The 21,126-nt window shown below is 44.5% G+C and overlaps 1 protein-coding gene and 1 pseudogene across 1 annotated transcript; one reads left to right on the top strand and one right to left on the bottom strand.

Annotated features, from left to right (window-relative positions):
• Positions 1-554: 554 nt before the first annotated feature.
• Positions 555-15,398, bottom strand: LOC118105905 (Golgi apparatus protein 1). The gene is made up of 26 exons (XM_035153931.2): positions 15,053-15,398; positions 11,577-11,606; positions 9,800-9,886; positions 9,375-9,590; positions 8,988-9,191; positions 8,484-8,555; positions 8,205-8,391; positions 7,821-8,038; positions 7,530-7,651; positions 7,338-7,439; positions 6,755-6,908; positions 5,696-5,833; positions 5,520-5,606; positions 5,252-5,314; positions 4,808-4,921; positions 4,442-4,530; positions 4,234-4,351; positions 3,946-4,038; positions 3,674-3,811; positions 3,204-3,327; positions 2,953-3,095; positions 2,540-2,641; positions 2,314-2,421; positions 1,936-2,056; positions 1,674-1,780; positions 555-1,454 (listed from the first exon to the last, which is right to left on the bottom strand). The coding sequence occupies exons 1-26, from the start codon at positions 15,362-15,364 to the stop codon at positions 1,287-1,289; spliced, it is 3,417 nt and encodes a 1,138-aa protein (XP_035009822.1). The 5' UTR covers positions 15,365-15,398; the 3' UTR covers positions 555-1,286.
• Positions 14,890-20,549, top strand: LOC118105910 (annotated as a pseudogene).
• The last annotated feature ends 577 nt before the right edge of the window (positions 20,550-21,126 follow it).

Raw genomic sequence — 21,126 nt, 5'->3', positions numbered from 1 at the left:
TAGTCGTTTGGGGTCCAAGTGTTTCTTTAGGACTGAGGCCTGCAGAGTAAATCAGTGGTGTCACAGCTCTAGATACAGAAATGATGTTTAAAAGAAGAACTTCCTATGCAGAGAATCAGCTGTTTTACACGAGTCTCATGTTTGAAGCCTCTTCGTGTTCTGCGACAGCTTCAAACCAGAACAAGGGACTGATTGAAGCATTTCAACGGGTCATCAGCTCAGTGCAGGTTTAACAGAGGTGTCACATGTAGCGTGTCCTTGATGCAGAGATGATTGGAAATATGAATAAAAAAGAAAAAGAACTTCAGCCGTTACACACGGGTCTCGTGTATAAACTATGTTGACGCCATGAGGCCTCTCGTTAAAGTTCGTTAAAGGCAAACGAGAACAGGAGCGTGGGCGGAGCCTCGTCCTTCACTGCTGAAACCACAACTTCCAAACCTCCCAACACACAGACGGACGATTAGAGAAACGTTCAGCCACACACAAAACTCAATTTGACTTAATTCAGAACCATGTCATTAATCGACAATAAATAAGGCATAAAATAAAAAAAAAGTGCAATGATTTTAATTAGCATTTAAATGACGTTTTAAAACAAATGTGCACACAACATTCCTGATGACGGAGACCAGCTTGACCTTCACGTTCCGTCAGAGGGAGTTTTTCAGTAGCGAGTGACGAGGGTCTGAACTGGTCCGAGCGCAGAGTCGTACCCGGTGACACGATGCTGCGCGGGAGCGAAGAGGACGTCGTGACAAATGTTTCCAAGCAACTGGGAACGTCTCCGAATTCAAACTTTGCCACGAGATGACAAGTTGCAAACGTGTGCGATTCAAGCAGCCGCAGTCTCTTTTAGAAAGAAATCACTTCCTGTTGCTCCACATGCTCCTCGAAATACCACAAAAAGCTTCAGGACTTAACGGGTGGAAACAAATCCAAACGTCAGGAGCAGCCGTCACATCGACTTCACACCCGACCCCAGACAACATCCTCGGGGGAAACGGGTCGAACAGTCGCTGCTCTCTTGATGTTCAGAGACGTCCAAATGAAGATGAAAGATTTTCACGAGCGTTGGGAAAAGTTTTGCATTTGATGCAAATCTGCAGCAGCAGCCAAACAAAGAGTTTGAAACCAAGGACGGGATCCAGATGTGACCACTGGCGTTGGCACTGTGCAGGCTGGCTGGTTACAGATCGGGCATCTGAGAGAGGAGGAGGAGGAAGAGGAGGAGGAGGAGGAGGAAGGTTCAGGACGATGTGAGGCGCGAGTCTTTTCTTTGTCCTCTACCGATCCTTCAGTTCTTTCGTCACTCGCTTTGTGATGCGACCGCACAGCAGCCCCACCAGGAAGAGGACGCACACGCTCAGTGTGATCATGAGCAGGATGTAGTTCTTAGAGGGCGACGTCATCACCTGCAGGGCCAGGTCTGAGAAGCCCTCTGCTGGCGCCACCTGCAGGTCGGAGGGGAAGGTTAACAGCACAGCGGAGGTAAACAACAGATGAGGACCTGCACGGCTCTGGATTGCTTCATTAAACAGAGAAACTCATTTATTAATTTGTCAAATATTAAATCTCTGATCTCTTCATGCAGATTTATTTGCTATCTGCGGTTTCAGTTTCAAGTGTGAAAACCTTTTCTTGCTTCTTAGGTTTATATGTGAAGCTTCTACCTTTGCAGCGTAGCTCCACATGTCGATCCGGTCTTGAAGTCTTTTCTTGCACTCGGGCTGCAGACGAATTCTTTTGTCCTGTAGCGCCTCCAACAGACACGACATCTCTGCACGAGACAGCGACACATTAATGACGTTCAACAGAAAACAAGACTTTTCCTGCTAATGTTTTACTTTTCCTGAATCCTGAAACTGATCTTATCTTTGTGACACTGGAATAAAGTTCTGTACAAATTCAAAATGAAAACGTGAAAGAACGCACGTCGTCCTCTGCCGGGTGTGATGGCAGCACAGTGGTGTTTGAGGTCCAGGGCGCAGGCGGTGTGAAGGACCGGGTCCACAAAGATGTCCGCCTTGCTCTCCTTCAGCATGTTCAGGACTTCCTGTGCAGAAGAAGAAAACAAACACACAGAGTTTTCAAACGCTGAATCTACGAAGTTCGAATCAGAAACATTTGTTCACACTGACGATGGTTTGAGCCCAATTTCTAGTTTCCTCCAGACCAGAGACACGGAACGAGCAAGGGAATCGTTCTATTCCCAGTTGGAAGAACAACTGCATTATCACATTATAATACTGAATCATTTGGATATTCAATATAATTATTACACTGGACAGAAGAACAGTAACAGTTATTAACCTTTTTACAGGCGTCCTGTTTGATTTTCAGCAGATTGACTTTCAGACACTCCTCCACCTGACCAGTCTGTTCCTGGGCTGCTGCCTCCTCCACACACAACATGGAGATCTGGAGGAAGAGGAGGAAGAGGAGGAGAAGAAACAAAGTGAGGAAAGAACATTTTAGTCATCAATCAACAGGTTAAAAGAAACTAAGGAGACAGAAAAACAAGTGTTTGTGCGTTTACCTCGTCTGAGCAGTGCATCTGCAGCTGCGGGTCCAGTCTGTAGTCCAGCGCCGACTCCTGCAGGATCACCCGGATCTGGTCCTCGCAGTCTGGAGACAACCGCTGAACCGAAGCCCACAAAAAAAGATGAACATTCATTTTCACAGCAACACAACTTTGTAGGAACACAAGTAGCAGAGAAGTAATATTTTTAATTCAAACTTAATTTATTAGATCCACACCTCAGCCTTTATCCCACTTTATTAGGAATACATGTTACTGATGCCTTTTATCATTTGACCCTTTTACTTTTGTAAGATTAAATCTCTACTTGTCGCCTCCTCCTGAGGTTTTTGCGGCTGGTTGTGATGTTGTGATACTGTGATGTTGTGTTGTTGTGTTGTTGTTGTGTTTGACTGTGCTTGTGGTCTAACCTGGTCAGCGTATTTGAGTTTGAGGCAGGCGATGACCTGACCCTCCAGCTCGCTGTCCTCGCCCGCCTTGTTCAGGATGGGCTGGCAGAACTTTGGGATGTCGGCTCGACAGGCTTTCCTCAGCACCGGGTTCAACCTGTAGTCTGGAGGAGGAGGAGGAGGAGGAGGAGGAGGAGGAGGAGGAAGGCGTGTGAGACAGGCCCAGATTCATTCATCAAATCTTTTTTCAGATTTCTCAATGATGCGTGTACCTGTGTTCTGTGTGATCTGTCTCTTGGTGATCATCTGTTTACACTTAGGATCCATCAGCTCGCTGTTTTTGTTCTGTTTCAGACACTGAAGAACGTTCCTGGCGTCGGCCTCAGTGCAGAACCGCTGCAGGGAGAGTTTGTAACACAGTCACAAACCAAACTACTCAGAGGATCGATCTGCATTTAAAGCAACACTGTGAAACTTTTAATTTTTAGGATGGCAGCTTTTAAATATGGGGAATGTTTCCTCTTTTAATTCCCACTCCTCCCCTGAGCGTCTGTTCTATGTAACTTTGGTGAGTGGGTTCGATCTCCTGTGAGAAGTGTGGAACAAACAGAGTCGCAGCTTAAATTGTCAGAATCAGGTCCAGGAAGTTGAAGAGTAATTACTACTTTTTTTTATTGTGGATTCAGATTTAATATACAAGTGGTATTGACACATCAATATATCAACTTTTCTTCCTCCTCACCTTGATCATCTGCTTGCAGACCCTCATCAGCTGGTAGTCGAGCTCGGGGTCGTTCATCTCGCCCTCCTGCAGCCTGAAGATCCGCTGGTGACAGCGCTGACTGAGCTGCTTCTTATGCTCCTTCAGACACTCGATCATCTGCGGAGGAGGGAGAGGAAGGAAGGAGACGAGGAATGTGGAGCAAGGAAGAGGAAGGAGAGAAAGATCAGACAAACAGAAAGAGAAAGGACAGAGTAGAGAAAAGGATAGAGGATGTTCCTAATGTTTCTCACCTGAGCGTTCCCATAGTTCACGTTGGGACAAAGTCGGCTGATGTCAGATCGACACGGCTCATACAAGTCTGGGTCCAAGCGAATATCCTCCGACTGAGAAAACAGGAGAAAGACTTTATCGTACAAACTGTAAAAAAGTGCATCTATACTTTCTATATAGGATTTCAGAGCAATTCCATTTTTCATTTGAATGATCTCAAATCTTTCCTTTCTCAGTTTTTCTCAAACATTGTTGAAATAAAGTTATTGAAATGTGTCCAACAGGATTGTTGTAAGTCAAACATTCACCATCTCCAGCTCCTCCACCCGCAGCTGTTTGCGACACTTGAGAGAAACCCGCTGCTCCCTGGCGTCCTGCAGCGTGTCGTTCCTCACGGTGGTGCTCAGACAGATGACCACATCCACCCTGCAGGCGAAGGTGTGAGACTAACTGATCAACAAGTGTCTAACGAGAAAAGGCATCGAAGACAATGTTTCCATGGAAACTTGAACTCACTTTTTCTTGATGTTCGGACACAGACGCAGAACGTCCTCCTTGCAGGACATCTTGAACTTGTAGGAGAACCGGAAATCCTTCATTTGAATCTGAGAGTTGAGCGGAGGCAGAAAGAAATGGAGGTTTATCCACATTATTACGCAGCAAAACAGTTTTTGTGTCTTTGAGTTTCATCACATCGCAGAGGGAGACGATAACTCTAATGCTGTTGGTTCAGAGCAGATTAAAATCACCACAGAATACAGTCGTGTGCTTCAGATTCACGGAAACCGAACAGAAAAGAAACGATAATGTCAACGCAGATGTGATGATAAAAAAAAAAAGAGTAGAGAATAGATCAGTGTTTATGTTGTCGTGGTAACTGACCAGCTGGAAGTGCGTCACGCCGACTGAACACTTTTCGTTCATCTCTTTCTGGTGTTTGTTCTGAACCAGACATTCCATCAGGTCGCCCGTGTCGATCTGGTTATCAGCGACGTCCTACAACACACACACACAATAACAAACCATTACCGTTTACATGTGATGCACACAACCACATACGTGCAGCACTTTGAGTCAATTTACAGATCTGTAATAGTTCTAATGTTATAAATATTTTTTTTTATTATTTATTTTGCTTTTTGAGTACGTGTATGTATTCTCTAATTTGTCTCTTCCATGAGTTTTCGATATAGTCTCGTAATAATCCCAGAAATGATGGGCATATGAATGCATGTAGATACATTTGTGTGTTTCTGTGTGTGTGTGTGTGTGTGTGTGTGTTTCTGTGTGTGTGTGTGTGGTGTGTGTGTGTGTGTGCGCGCTCACGTGGCAGTGGGCCTGGATGATTGGCTCACAGGCTCTGATGAGCAGAGCATCAATCTGGATGTCCTGCAGCCAATAGAGACAGAAACAGGAAGTCACAGCTGACGACAAAACACTCGATTGTTCGCCTCACAACAGAAAAAACTTGTTACGAAAACTAAAACACACTTTAAACCAAGGTGGTGAATCGTGTTGATTCCTTTTAAAACTCCTACGAGTTAATCAGGTCCCGGTTTATTCTGGTTTCAGCGTCATGACGAGCTCCTCTCACCTCTGACTCCAGCTCCGTCAGGTTCCCCACGACGTCCCTGCAGGCAGAGACCAGGTCCTCCAGATGATCCTGCAGACACTCCAGCTCCTGAGCGCACACACACACACACACATTAGCTTGATTCATCAGACCAACATGAAGGTGCAGCAGCAGACATGAGCAGCAGATGGTCTCACCTGTCCAGTGTCGGTCTTCTCGCTGCACCACTTGCCGAGGTCGGTCATGCAGCGTTTCTGAAGCTCCGGTTCCAACTTCACATCCAGCGCCCTCTGGTGGAGAATCCTCTGAACCTCCACCTTACAGTCCCGAGATAACTGCGCGCACGCACGCACACACACACAACAACACACACACACACACACTTAGTAATGCTATTATACATGATGTCATTTGATCGCTATAACCATGTATCAATGCGTCGTGAAGCTAATTTTTCAATCCTCTAAAGTGACATATTTGTATTTCATGGTTGTAATGGCCACTTTTCCTGGTTTCCTGATGTTCGATACTTCAATAATTCCTCCATTACTTCAAAAATATCCTTCTATCCAGTATCCGTCTGTACACACAACGGAGTAGATAGAGTTACCTCACGTCAGATAAAGTTTATTGCAAATACAGCCCTGGAAAATTCCTAATGAAAAGTATGAATCACAAAATGATGACATCGTTAAGCAAATGCCCAAAATCTAAATTCACAGCTTCAATCGTCCAATTATAAAGAAAAATAAAAGCTCATTTGTTTCACTGCATGAACAGATTGATTTGTTGAAAACCCCGATCTGACACCAAAGCCGTGTGCAACATGTAGACGACAAAACAACACACGAAACCTGATTCCCAACAAAACTGAGTGATTTGAAATTCAGTGGTTGGTAATCTACTGCGTTTTTTAAACATAGGATTAAAAACTAGGATCAAATTGTAAATTTCAACCCTTCACCAGGATCAATGCTGATTGATTTAGGTCGACTCACTGTACCTGATCGTCTGGATGTACCTGTCAAATTTAAAAACATCAGAGTTACACCTGCACATCAGGCCGCACACACACACACACACACACACACACACACACACACACACACACACACACACACACACACACACACACACACACACACACACACACACACACACACACACACACACACACACACACACACACACACACACACGAGAATTGTACATCCGATGAAACTAAAACAGTGAGCGTGTTTCTGGCGTCCTCCTACCCGCCGTCCCTGCTCCTCGGTGCGGTAGGCATGGCGGTACAGGCACGAGAAGACGGCGCCCGGCGGCATCAGCTCACTGGTCTCATTCCAGCCGTGGGTGTGGCAGAGGCGGGCGGCGTCACCCTGACACTTCTTATACAGGATGGGGTCCAGTCTGGAGACAGAGGAGGGAATATTACACCTGTTTAATTGAATGTGTATAATACCACGGCTTTACAGCTCAGTTAGTTTAAAACCACTATCAGAGCCAAGTGACGACAAATGAAGTGAAGAACAACTTCATCCGTTTGTATAAAATGTGAAAATCTTATGTGAAAACTATTTAAAAAGCGGCTAAAGAGTCGAGGAGCAGATAAAGGGAGTGTGGACAAACATTTCTAAATGATTTTCAGGTTCCTGGTTGGCTGGGATATCTACTCGATTCTTTTTAAACTGCACATGTCGGTTATCGAGGAGTTCACATCGGGGTCGGGCTGGGACATAAAAGCTGAATGTTTGTCGGGTTGGGCTCGGTTCGTTTTGTCTCAGGCTCAGACGGGTTCGGCCCGAGCATCTCATCCAGATTCACAGTGAACAGACTCACTTCCAGTCTCTGGATATGAAATACTGCAGCTCCAACAGTCGGTGTTCACAGTCCTCCACCATCTTCTCTGTGTACAGGTGCTCCATCAGACACGACAGGATCCTGCACACACGTTAATTCATTGTTTTCACATTGTAATTTAGTTCCGGTTGCATAGTTCTATTGGATGAAGAATGTGTGTAGCCAGCTCACATTGGGTCTCCGGTGCGGATGTGTTTGCAGGCGGTCTGGATCACGGACTCGCAGGCCTCGTTGAGCGCACGGTCGATCCTGTAGTCGGCTCCAGGGTCGGCAGACTGGATCAGAGTCTGCAGCTGCAGCGAAAAAACAAAGTTTAGAGAAAATGTAGTGTCAGCAGCTCGATTACAACTCGTTTTATTTTCATTTTATGAATACTCCATTTTGAAATCATGGGAAAAAGTGGAAAGAGAGTTTCAGAGGTCATCATCAAGATAACGGTGGCAGGGACGGCTGTGGACTTACTGCGCTCTGGCAGACGCCGTCGACCGTGGCGCTGCGGTCGCCGCGTCCGATTCTCATCAGGCAGTGCAGCGTGCGGCCTTTGCGGTGCAGTCCGGAGCAGTGAGCCTCGATCTCCGTCCGGCAGTGAAGCACGATCTCCGGACTCAGAGAGAAATCCTCCATCAGCATCTTCCGGTAGTCCACCATCTCGCCCTGACACTCGCCACTGACCGTACGACCTGGAGAGCACGAGATCACATTTGAACACAGTGGAACCCTGATAACATGCGGGAGGTGCATACTGTCATTTTTGATATGACCCTTTAATTAAATGACTATGACACTGCTTGTAAATCCACTATAAATAAACACGCAGCTCTTTGGGCTCAACGTGTTCCGGCTCACCGCGGTGGACGGCGGCCTCCAGGCACAGCAGCAGGTACGACAGCCGGGCCTCGCGGGCTCGCGGCAGGTTGGTGTCCAGGCTGCAGCGCTGCTTCCTCAGGTCCAGCTTACAGGCTTTAGCCAGCGAGTAGCTGACCCTGTAGTCCTGAGAGATCAGCTTCTGACGGGTGGTCAGAGCATCGCGGCACTTGGGAGGAGAGGGAGAGGAGGCCGAGGTGAATCCAGAGGAATTCAGAACACAACCGGGTTTGTAAATTCACAGTTCAACGGAAATCGTACCTTTTCTGACATGGCCTCTTCAAACTTGTGGTTGAACAGACACTTGTAGACTTTTCCTTCTCCTGCCTGAGTCTGTGAAGAGTGAAAGAGAGAAAGTAGTTCCATTAACTGACTGAGTGAAATACTATTATAATTGATCTATTAAATCTAATTTATGGACAACGGCCTCCTTTGTACTTCTGTTTTTCACCTTTGTATCGTTTGCATTCTTTGAGATAGTATCTGCTTCTTTACAGTTGTTCATTGATTCATGTGCAACAATAACATTAATATTAATATTCCTCCATCAATCAGGAATGGATCCAATTTAATTTACGGACATGTTATATCTGGATCCATCTTTTACTGTGTGAGGATGTTTGTGTGTGTATCTGAAAGAAATTGTACAAAGCATCTATCTTATATGAGATAACATATCTATCAAAATGTGGTAAAGTTAATGAATCCTAAAGATGCTAATGAATAATGCTGATGTTGCTCCACATGTGGATGTTTCTGTCTTACGTTCTGACAGAATCTCTCCCGGTCGTCTCGACAGGAGAAGTAAAGATGTCGGTCGAGGTGGAAGTCGTCTGACGACAGCTCCGCCACCCGCAGGATCGCCCTCTGACACTCTTCTTTGATTGGACGAACATGATCCTGCTGCTCCGCCTCCCGCACCAACGCCTTCTCCAGACAGGAAATCACTTCACCCTGCGAGTGCACGTCCTGATGAGGACGAAGGTACGAGATCAATGTTCAACCTGTCGTATCCAGAACCTCCAGACTTTATGTAACCAAACAGACGACTAGCATCTCCTTACAGTCGGGTTTATTTATCTTAATCTAAACACAACTCACAGACACACACATGCACAAACTCAGTCACACAGACACACACACTGCTCCCACCTTGTGTCCCACGTTGATGCTGCCGCAGTGCAGGCTGTTGATGTCGTCTTTACATTTGTCCATGAAGCCACAGATGAGACGAAAGTCGCTGAAGACGATACCGGTCATCTTGGTGATGTACTGGTTACACTGGTACTCGCTGATGTTGCCACGGTGATCCACCAGGCAGGACACCAGGTAGCCCCTCCCTCGCTCCTCCTCGTTACACTCCTTTAACTGAAGGTGTCGGACATGCGACCGGTCAGGGGACATGTGACGGTACGGTGGCTTAAACTTCAGTGACGGGTTTAATGATAATTTGAACAAGGAGACGTATGATACAGAGCGAATGTTTGAGGCTCTTTCAACGTTCAGATTCTTGTCAATCACTCAATCAGGGCATTGATCCAATTCATTCTAAAGATCTGTCCTGATTCCGCACTCACCTCAGCGATGGTGCTCTTACAGACCTCTGTGGCGACCGACTCAAACTTAGGGTCTGTGGTCAGATTGAGTTTGTAGTTCCACAGGAGCTGATGGAGAAAATAAAACATTTGTAACATGAGCTTTTTATAGAGATCACGAGGATAGAAGACGACACTCGAACATATATTCACTATATTTCAGCCAGATCCCAAAGTCACAAATCAGATGAACCTGAGCCTCTTCTTCTCATAATGTGACATTTTAATTATTTCCTCAGTCTGGCAGAAACCAATCAGAAGACACACCGAGTAAACCAACGGACTGGAAATTACCTGAATCTCATTTTCCCAGTTGATAAACTCAACATGTTTGACCATTAATCAGAGAAATAGAAAATATTTGACTGGGTTAACTTGATCTTTCAGGACCGATCACAAGCAGCTGAAATTTGACACAGTGAAAAGTCAAATCGATGGATAATTAAAAAGACATTTAGTGTCACTTTTACTGATGATTTGAAATAACTAATAACTGTACCCTACATCACCTCCACCAAGCGGGGGATGTTCCCTCTTCGTTTGTTTGTTTGTTGCAGGATTACGCAACAACTACTGAACAGATTTCCACAGAACTTGGTGGCAGGATGTGAAAAGCCAACAACTTCCTGCTGTGGCTCCACCTACATGACCCACACAGGAAGCGGCTCACTGCTCTTCAAACACCGACACCTGACTGACAACACGGTGGAGGCCTCATCCGGTCAGGTTTGGTCTGTGTACGTGACCAACGTGACCTTGTCTTGTTCCATGGTGAACAGATTTGAATTGAAGTCGGTCCCTGTGGTAAACGTGTGTGTTTGTAATGCTGTGTTCTCTCGTCCTGTGTGGATACTTCAGAGTTATTCCTTGTCGTTAGTGAGTCGTCCTCAAACTCTGCACGCAAACAATAAAAAGTGAGACTATTGTAGAAGAGCTTTTTATAAACAGTCTGGCGCAGAGTGAAGTTAGAAAACGCTGTGCTCATCCTACCTGGTTCACCTGCACTGAAGAGTTTATACTCAACGTTTTTCCATCACATGAAACCGAATTTAAGTCATGACGTAGAGAAAGACAGTTAAGCTTTGCCCTTTTTTTTTTACATTTTAACTTATTTTCCAGTGAATAATTCATGGATCTGTGGGACTGTTGGGTCCTGGCAGAGGTATAAGCTCTGCATTCTAGTTGGATTTTCTTCAGCTGTACGAAGAAGAAGTTTCTAAATCTCTCTCATTTGTTCTCTCTTCATCGTTCTGCCTTTTTATTTATGTGCGTGTTGTTTCCCTGCCAGCGAGGCTCCAGCTGCAGCAGCCACAGATAACAGCAAGTGACAGCCAGTCCGCCCAGAAAATAACACAAGACAAAAGTGTGTGAGAGTGTGTGTGTGTGTTGTTGTTAATTGCAGCCACAGCTTCCCGGTGCTGTAATAAAAGGTCCATTAACCTTTTGGCATTTCAAAGACCTGTCTGCCGTTAACTGCCGCGGACTCTGGACACTGGAGTCTTATCATCCAGACACTGAGACGAAGCTTTAAGAATCTCTCACTGAAGAAAAGAGGACAAACGTCGGCCTGAACGTCGGAGGGTGATGAAGGTTCAGACAAAGTTTGTGAAGGTCGTCGGTTACACTCGAGCAGACATTTCACCCGGGGACTATTTACACACATTCTGTACCAACACTGAAAACTACCTATTACTGTGTGTGTGTGTGTGTGTGTGTGTGTGTGTGTGTGTGTGTGTGTGTGTGTGTGAGGGATACTTACATGGTTACAGTCGGGAGCGAGCTCACTTTCCTGCAGAGACAGAAAAATATATAAAGTTAAAACTCGAAAACCACTTTTCCCTTGTACACACGTATTAAAAGAGTATTCTTCAGCAAAATTCCCTATTCTGTTTTTATTAATATTTGTAATATTAATCATTATTCATTATACTGGCAAGTGTTGTTAGAGGCAAATATCACCATCCCCACTAAAAGGCCAATTTCATATCGGTCAGTTATTTTTGTGCTGCAGCCGGCAGGAGATCTTTCAGGAGCCTCTGAACTTCACTCGTCACGATGTTGTGTCCAGTTTGTTTTATCTGCGCTCAAAGTCTGTGTTTAAAGTGGAAGTGATGTGGTTTCACTGTTTCTTGGCAAACCGCGCGGTGCAGTGACTGTGGCCAGCTTGTTGTGACAGTGAGGTTTCCAGGTTTGTTCTGAACAGAGGCCAAAACCAGTTCTCACCAACTTTATCCGGCAAACGGCTAATTCTGCACCGAGGTGCTGCAAGAACGGACAAAATAAAAAGCTTTAAAAAAAAAAAAGAGCCTTAAGCTTTACATGTCTGTTTTTGTGAGGATTAAATAAAGATACATCAAATGTATTCAGAAACAACTAACTAACTCTACCTTTAAACAACTGAAAAGCTGGTGAGGACAGAGGTTGTAAAACAAACGTGGATCAGTGGATGTAGCCTTAGTTTGGGGGTCTTACTGCCTTCCTACACGTCTGTCCTCAAGGGACAATTGTCTCTATAACCTCTTAAAACACTGTCTCTTTTATAAAAAGTCCACTTCTCCACATTTCCAATAAGAAAAAACCCATCTGACCAGCTGCTGAGTGCTGATACATGAGCTCAACTGTTTCTTTTGAGTTTCACTTGAGGAGACAAGACCAACCACAAACCATGAGGAGGAGGATACACCAGTGCGTTTTTCATCCCCCCCCCCTCCCTCCCCGACCACGACAGCAGTTTGATTAGAACAAAGCAGCAGAAGCTCTTCACTGACTCGCCGGCTGCATCGTGGACCATTAGAGGAAACACTTTGTTCTTCCAGCTTCGCATCACTTTGCAGTAAAGCGACACGAGAGCTCCTGATGTTGACTCCGTTCTGCCCACTGGTGCTTCTCCTCAAAGCTCCTTCTTCTCGCTTTATTCACTGTCATCTCCGCTAAACGCTTCACAGGCGGAGCAGCGAGCGTGGTGAGGAAACAGAGCCTCCGCGGCCTCGGAGATTAAAAACTTCCCATTAGCAAGACAACGAGTTATTAATTAATGAAGAGCTGCAGCACTCACATCAAAGGCCTTTGAAACAAGAGCGCATTAATCAAGTAGACTGAAGTAACAGAGGCTAATTGTGTGTGGGGGGGGGAGGGAATGTGACAAGTCTTTGTTTATCTTGCTGGAAACCTCCAAGTGAATACGATGCTCGGCACTAAATGTCCTCAATGTGAAAATGACCTCTTCCCGTCTACGCTGACAAAAGCTTTACTGTAACAAAACGTCTCGTTGCTCTGCAGCCCCACGTCGTACCAGCGTTCTTTCTTCTGTGAATAAAGAGGATTCAAATGACTCGGAGACGTCACAGGAGTTCCTTGCATTGCACGAGGACGAAATCAGCCCGGTCATCTCACGAGCCTTGAGATTCACCCAGCATGTGAGCTCTTCTCAGGGTCTCGATCCCCAGGTTGGGAACCGCTCACACAGATAACGATAAGACGCTCGAGAGCAATAGTGGCCGCAAGCATCTGTGTGCGGTGCAAAGAATCAAACTCCAAATAAGAGTCACTCTCTGCAAAAGTTTTGGCAAAACACGGTAAATAGCTGTAGTGACAGAAAACCGCCTCATCCCACCGACAGGAGGCTGATTGCCCCCCCCTGTCAATCCAGAGTCAGTGACAGGCCGAGAGAGGCAGAGTCTGACTGTGGCCGCAGGCCTGTTTGTGCACTGACTCTCTGAGCGTGGTGCAGTTTGTTGTTTTTCTCCCAGACGTCCATCAAGTGTCAGATTTCAGGGCTTAGAACGCCGCAAATAAACTCTGCGACACTGCACTGTAAACACGCTGGGCTGTGTGTGTGTGTGTGTGTGTGTGTGTGTGTGTGTGTGCATATGTGTATCAATAGTTATGAGGTTCCATCCCATCATTGTGAGGACATTCTTGAGGGTTGAGACTTGGTTTTAGGGTTAGAATTAGGTTTAGTTTAGGTTGAGTTCGGCATTGAGTTGTTATAGTTATGGTAGGGGGGCTAGTGAATCCATTATGTCACAGATTGTCCCCCTCAGCTATAGAGAAACTGTGTGTGTGTGTGTGTGTGTGTGTGTCTTGGGGGTGTGTCTCTCTCTGGAGAGGAGGCAGATTTATAGGAACCATTTACCTCTTCAGGAGGCCACAGCTGTTATTGAGTTGAAGCGATGTAATTATCTGAGTAAAGAGAGCATCGCTCAGGGCCAAAGTGTGTGTGTGTGTGTGTGTGTGTGTGTGTGTGTGTGTGTGTGTCAAACGTGAAGAGGGTGTGAAAACAAATATTGGTTTTGGTTAACGTTTAAGACAGTAAGTCACCTGACAGCCAGATGACACGCACACAGACACACACGACTGAGTCCAAGTAAAACGGCTGTGTTGTTGGGCGGGTTGGGTTTTGTGTTAGTTTTGTGTTCGTTGCGTGTTAGAAACCTCATCAACACAACCACTCGCTCGCTGTTAACTCTCCTCACAGGTTCCTGCTGTACCGTCACAGGGACTCACTCAAACATGGGGCTGCAGGAAAAGTTCCAGAAAATGTCCGGAGCGGCCGACTCGGACAAAAACACGTTCAGACTTCAGTGCAGGACTGAAAGCAGGGGGTTAGGCGCTACTTAGCTATGCCCTTAGTCTCATAATCTGTCAGTGGCTAAGTGGCAGGAAACAGACGGAGGGATTGAGAAACTAAGTTAAGCTCATATCAACAATTATTTATTTTCTAATAAAGGTTGCTCCATGAGCTCCACAATCAAACGCTCATGTCTCTGCAGCCGGAAATAGAAAACACTTAAAATCCCACATTTCAATAGGCTGCTTGAAAAACACTAAATAAACACACGATGACTCCATCACTTTATTATTCATAATAATTTGTTATCTTAGCCTGAATTTGTAGTTTAATATGTAGATTTTAACCCCTCACTGTTACTTACTAATGCCGATTTGTAATGTTACAGATTTAAGAGACTAATAAAGGATTCTTTTATTTTATCTTAAAACAGACACGTTAATTAATTCATCCTCAGTGTGTGCGTGTGTGTGTGCGTGTGCGCGCGTGTGTGTGTGTGTGTGTGTGCGCGTGTGTGTGTCAGGTGTGTGTGTGCGTGTGTCAGGTGTGTGGATGTTTACACCTGTACCAGCCGGTGGGGATCGAACCCACCGGGGCGGCGCACCCAGCCGCTGCCCCGCCACCGGCCCCGGGGAGCGGCGCGCCTCCCCCGGCCCTGCTCTTACCTCTCTGCGGTCCTGCAGACACTCCAGCACGGCCAGGTTGTTGGTCCAGGTGTGCTTGGGGCAGAGGCGGCTCAGGTCCTCCCGGCAGGCCTCCTCCTCCGACAGCTTCCACCCGCTCGCCCTTCGAGGCTGCGAGGCCCCGGCGGCGGCCGCGGCAGGTGCATCCTTGGGAGGGGGCTCCGCGGCCCTGAGGACCGGAGGGTCGGGCGGGTCCGCCGGGCCGCCGGCTGCCTTCAGGCCGAGGACGGAGCCGGAGCCGCAGAGACACAGGAGCAGAAAGAGCCGCAGCTGAAGGCGACCGTCCGCCGCCATCTTCACTTCACTGTTAACAACGGTGAGTGCAGCGCTTCACTTCCGCTCGGGCTCTTCACAATTAAACTCCTCCGAATGTACAACTTCCTTTCTTTTATAAAATAAAAGCCTTTATTTAGCGCCACGTCTGGTTTAAAAGTTCAGTAAATCTCTTCAACACGTGACGGACACAAATGTCCTGAAACTTCTTTATTCTCATTGACTTAGTCTGCTCAAACATTTATTTTATTTATTTATTTTATTATTGTTTGTTTGTGATTCTTTTTCTCTCACTGCTGTCTCAACTTTGATTGTGACACAGGCCTTGAGGTTTGTATTTGTAACAAGTATTTTCAATCAGAAAAAAACAATAAATTGATTAAAAAAAATAAGTAGTATAGGTATTGGTCATACACCCATAACTCCATGTTAGCAGATGGGACCTGGGCCAAGCACAAATGTCACGTGTTAAATGTGTTTTCCTCGTTTTCGTGATTCTGTTAAGTTTGGTTATAGTCAGTTATCGAGTTTGTGAATTAGGTCGTTTTTATCACGCTGCTGTGATGCTTTAAAACAGTGTGAAGCATCTGGGCTATTTGGGGGTCATATCTGGAGTGTGTGTGTGTGTGTGTGTGTGTGTGTGTGTGTGTGTGTGCCCAGCTGAGTATGATGGGAACCAGTAAATCCTCCCAGTTTAGAGCTGACAGCTGCAGGAGGCTTTTCAGGCTCATCACAAACCACACGTCCAACCTGCTTTAAACTTGAGTCACACATTCACCCATGAAGAAGTTCTCTGTTATTGTTGTGTTTTCTCTATTTTAACACAATTGACATGATTATTTGAAATTTTTGAAGTTTGATCATCAGATTCTAATAAAAACAAATCTCTGGAATCCTACAATCACCTGGAATAATTAAAAGAAATAATGTGGTTGCTTCGGGCTTTGATTCGAGAGGTGACAGAAGTTACAGACTAACTTTGTAACTCACTGTCAAATAAAACAACTTTCTTACAGATGGTTTTACTCTATACACAGACTATTTAATTTATCTGGTGAGAAATCTATAGGTTTAATAGATTGTATATTTTCTAGGTGACTGGTATTTTTAAAAAGGACCAAAACTAAACAAAATCTTTCTTAATATGAAGCACAACTTGTGCTCTTTTAAAACTGGATTACAGTTGATATCAAGACTCTTATCTCAGCAGACGTCCGCCCACTGGGTCTGGTTCTGGTTCTAGTTCTAGTTCAACCCCTAACCCTAACCCTAACCCGAGTAAAATTGTATTGATCTCATCATTGATTGATGAATTATATCTGATAATGTAATCACAGCATGAATCTTCTTGTCTCTCGGCCACAGGCAGGATTCAGGATGGCAGAGTAAGTCCTGAACTTTCTGTTAAATCTACAAAAGGGTAAACGGAGAAAACTAAAATAATTTCCCCTCTCTGTTTGTTTGTTTGTTATATGAAGGAAAAAGATGTCGACCAGCCGGAGGAATCAGCTCAAGGTAGAGTGTAGATTTTGAAATGAAGTTTTTAAAGTTTAAAATGTGAACGTCTTCTGTTGTTCTCCAGCGTCTGTAGCTGTGAAGTTCACTCAATCATCGCCATCGTCATAACTTTAGCACAGCGTTAATCGAAAAGCAGTTTCATGGGGAAAATATGAAAACAATAGAAGAATAAAATAAGAAGGAGAAGCAGCTTTTATATTTGTGTCATTCATTGGAACAATAAGAAAAAACTGGGCTGCTGACCTCTCGAAAGAAAAATTGTGATCTCCTCTGTCGTCCTGTCAGAGTTTGCTGCTGCAGATCGCTGAGACGATGCTGGAGGAGGAGGCGCAGGAGGCCGAGAGGGAGAAGATGAAGCACATGGAGGAGAACTGTCCGTCCCTCTCGGTTCCAGGCTGCATGCAGGAGCTGCAGGTAGAAACACAAACACAGCTGGAGTGAGTCTGAGCCGAGGAGACTGTGGAACTGATATTCACACTCAGAGCTGAATGCACCAAGACCTGTGACATTTGAACACATCATTATTATATTTTACAATTTATCTTGATATATTGTTATTTTTCAAGATTATTTTTTTTAACATTCACTTACAGCTGCCAGCTTCAAACATAAAAATCAAACTTAATTGTTATTATGACCTAATCTTGATAAAAGAAAGTTGTTTTTCAAATGATAGCCACAGAATCAATATTTACATGGGATGAGACGTTTTTCTCTCTTTGTCAAGACAACAATTAAAACCCAGAAAGCTGCACCTGAGGTTTGCTCATTTGAATGCGTAGGAACCATCGACAATAACGATGGATGACAAATCACCTGTATCGCCCCCTGGTGGCTGGCTGCAGTACAGGTCGTGAATCCAGCCATGTTAGCAGATGGGACATGGACCAAACTAAAAATCAAAGTAGACGTTAAACTAGGGCTACGTTGTAGCACTAACGTGCCCGAGCTCATGCATTTTGAAGCCTGTTGCGGTTAGTGGAGAGAGCGATCAATGACCAAGCGCATGTCTCTGCGTTGCATGCGTTTTGGGGCTCTGATGTAGCGTGAGCAATTTTGTGTCAATTGGACAATGTTACAACAAATCAATTTTCACACTGATCAATAGGTGGCGCTATGACCCTGCACTGATATTAATATATGGAGCTGTTCAGGTCAGGATTGTGATCATAGGTCAGTAGTTCGGGGCCGGTTGGATAATGCAGAGTGGATTTACAAAGTACTTCCTGTTTCATGGTGAATCAGTAGGTGGCGCTATGACACTGAGGAAATATTGACACATAGAGCTGTTCAGGCTTGGACTCTGATCATGTGACAGAAGTTTGGTGGTGATAGGACGATGCACACTGGAGTTATGACAACATCGTGTCCTTTGGCGAAGGATGAACCTTCACCGCAACGCAATGTTTACACGGTTTGAGGAAATGTCACAATTCTGACCGTGGTCCAATGACTTGTCTCAGCTCATTTGAGCTGTTTGTTATTCAAGCAACCAGAGGTCATCAAGTATAAAACAGCGTCTTCCATAATAAGCAGTGGAGGTAGCGCTGTGACGATGAGTCAATATAGATTAAGTTTGCTCTACCAACACCCGGGCGCAGAGGCTCAAGCCAAATCATTTGGGTTAGAATATGTAATAATAAGAGCTTATTAACAGTCTAGAATGTTCAAATACGTATAATTTAGATATTATTGTTATAAATCATTGTTATTATAGTAATTGTTAGAGACAGACTGTTTCTACAGTTTCCGCATTTGTCCACCAGATGGCAGTGTTGTACTGTTGTTGTACTGATTAGGCCGCGGAGGAGGACCGGGAGAAACGGCTCCGAACCACGGCCACTAATCACGCACTACATTCCACGCCATCACGTGCAGCGCTGTCAGTATCACTACGCACAGACTGATCTGTTCCGGTAAAAAACAAAAAATCTCCGTGTTGTTGAGATGACGTCATTTAAAGTTGATACGATCAAACGTGTAACGTCAAAAATAGGCGACTTCCTGTTGCGTTTTTCCATAACGCTCCGCCACAACGCCTTTTTTGTGCCGCAAAAAAGGCGTTCTGTTGTTGTACTGTTCCTAGAAAAAAAAAAAATGAAAAAAAACATATATATAAAAAAATATACCACTAAAGCCAAAATGGTGGGCTTCCTGTTTGGTCTAGCATATCTATCCAAGAGACTTATTTGTTTGTTATGAAAAACACATGTCCCCATCGATTTTTGTACATGTCGGCCAATCGTGGTGTCGGGGCTGCCCTTTAGGGGGCGCTAGTCAGTTATTTTGCCACGCCCATTAGCAAAATAACATAATAATTCCTTAAAACCATATGAATATTTTCAGGGGGGGAGTGTTGATACACAAATGTAGTTTGAGGGAGGTTGAACCTCGAACATTGAAGTTACAGCAATTTCGTGTGTCACAGCGAGTTGATGAACTTTGACGCCACGCCACTATTATGGCGTTTGACGAAAAGTCACAGTAATCTTATGCCTTCATTAAAAATGTCTTGAGACCCGTTTGCCACAGTTTGATATGGTTGCAGTAAGTGGATGAGGAGGAATACATCCAAGTGGAAGACATGCAAAAAACAAGACATTTCCTGTTTCCACCAGGGGGCGCTGTGATTTTAAGTCATGATTTCTGTGTAGATGTCATCAGGCCGGGACTCTTGTCTCACATGTCTAGTTTGGAATCGATTGGACCATGTATGTCCGAGATACAGAACCTCGTGTTTTGATGGGGTGTAATCAAACTGTGACGCCACGGTCATGTTTTCTCAAAGATGGTTTCTGTCATTTTAGGTAGGTCTTATCACACTGATGTTTGTTGTTCAGGTTTCTGATAAGTTTGATTTATTTTATGATTTAAAAACAGGATGAAATGTTAATGATTATACAGCTGAGACTGACTGGGAATATTACGGCTTTGAAGAGTAAGACGGGAAGTTATTCACTCAACACCAGGATCTGTGCCGGAAGCTTCACAAGCAGATTGATCTGGTGGATGACGAGCGGTACGACACGGAGATGAAAGTCACAAACATGGAGGTAGACCAAGTTTTTTTTATAAATCTAAGTTAACTCCCTGCCACAGGTTTTATGATTTTCAACGTGGATCTCATTTCCACAGAAAGTGTCAACAGTACAGATGTTGTCCTGCACAGATTCTCATGAAGCTTCTCCTCTGTCAGATCGACGACCTGAAGCTGATGGTTCAGGATCTGAAGGGGAAGTTTAAGAAGCCGGCGCTGAAGAGGGTGCGGAGGTCGGCCGACGCCATGTTGGCCGCTCTGCTGGGCTCCAAACACAAGGTGGCCATGGACCTGAGGGCCAATCTGAAGCAGGTCAAGAAGGAGGTGAAAGAGGAGGTGGGTGATCCAGACTTCAGAAAACATACTTAATGTTAATGTTCTCAGGGTCCGAAAAAGTGCAACATCACAGAGGCTCTGAGTTTAAATACTCAGCTGAATATCAAAATACCTCAAACTCTTTAAGACATTTGTTGATTTGCTTGTGTTTCTCTCAGGAGAAGCAAACAGGCGACTGGAGGAAGAACATCGAAGACAAGGCCGGGATGGAAGAAGATGTTCGAGACCGAGGCTGAATCTTCATGTGTGTTGTTGTGTCGTCAGGTTTTAGCATCGTTCATGTCTGTGTCTTGTGTGAGTCCACAGTTTGTGTAAATGCTAAAAGAAATAAATCCTGGGGTGTGATTATGTGTTTCATATTGATAATCTGAGAAATCATGAGAAGAAATGATAAATTTCAGGATAGAAAATAAGAGGAAAATTGTGCAGTTAAAGAAAGAAGTTATTAAAATTCATACTATTATCATTGTTATTATTTCATAAGTTTTGGAAACATTAGAATTAAGTGATTTTTAATTTGATTTTGTATGGATTTTTAAAAAGGTGGATTCATAAACAAGACAATAAGAATCAATGAACTTCAGTGGTCGCACAGTCACCAGGTCTGTTAATATACAAAATAAAGGGATTTATCCTCCTTGAGACACTGTATTACACATTTTGATTTGAAAATATATATGGAGTTATACATAAATATAGTTGTAAAATATAAGAAGCACTAAAGTTAAACATTAAGGTGAGTCATTTATCAAGATATGATCATTTAACTTATTCAATATTCAAGATGTTTATTTTCACCAGTAGAAAAACTGTATTTCAGGGAAGTTCCATTAAAAGGAGTGAGTTTAGAATAGTAAATAAGTGAAGTTATAGAAGACAGAATTACAATAAA

Source organism: Hippoglossus stenolepis, chromosome 1, assembly GCF_022539355.2.
Source record: "Hippoglossus stenolepis isolate QCI-W04-F060 chromosome 1, HSTE1.2, whole genome shotgun sequence".
In the NCBI taxonomy this organism is placed as follows: Eukaryota; Metazoa; Chordata; class Actinopteri; order Pleuronectiformes; family Pleuronectidae; genus Hippoglossus; species Hippoglossus stenolepis.
The sequence above is the reverse complement of the archived record's forward strand: the minus strand, read 5'-3'. Positions and strand labels throughout refer to the sequence as shown.

Bases quoted from the DNA above. Each gene is read 5' to 3' on its own strand.
- LOC118105905 (XM_035153931.2), bottom strand. From the start codon at position 15,364: ATGGCGGCGGACGGTCGCCTTCAGCTGCGGCTCTTTCTGCTCCTGTGT. The intron at 5,607-5,695 runs GTGAGACCATCT...GTGTGCGCTCAG, and splicing joins AGAAGACCGACACTGGACAG to GAGCTGGAGTGTCTGCAGGA. The intron at 4,922-5,251 runs GTGAGCGCGCAC...TGTGTGTTGTAG, and splicing joins TCATCCAGGCCCACTGCCAC to GACGTCGCTGATAACCAGAT.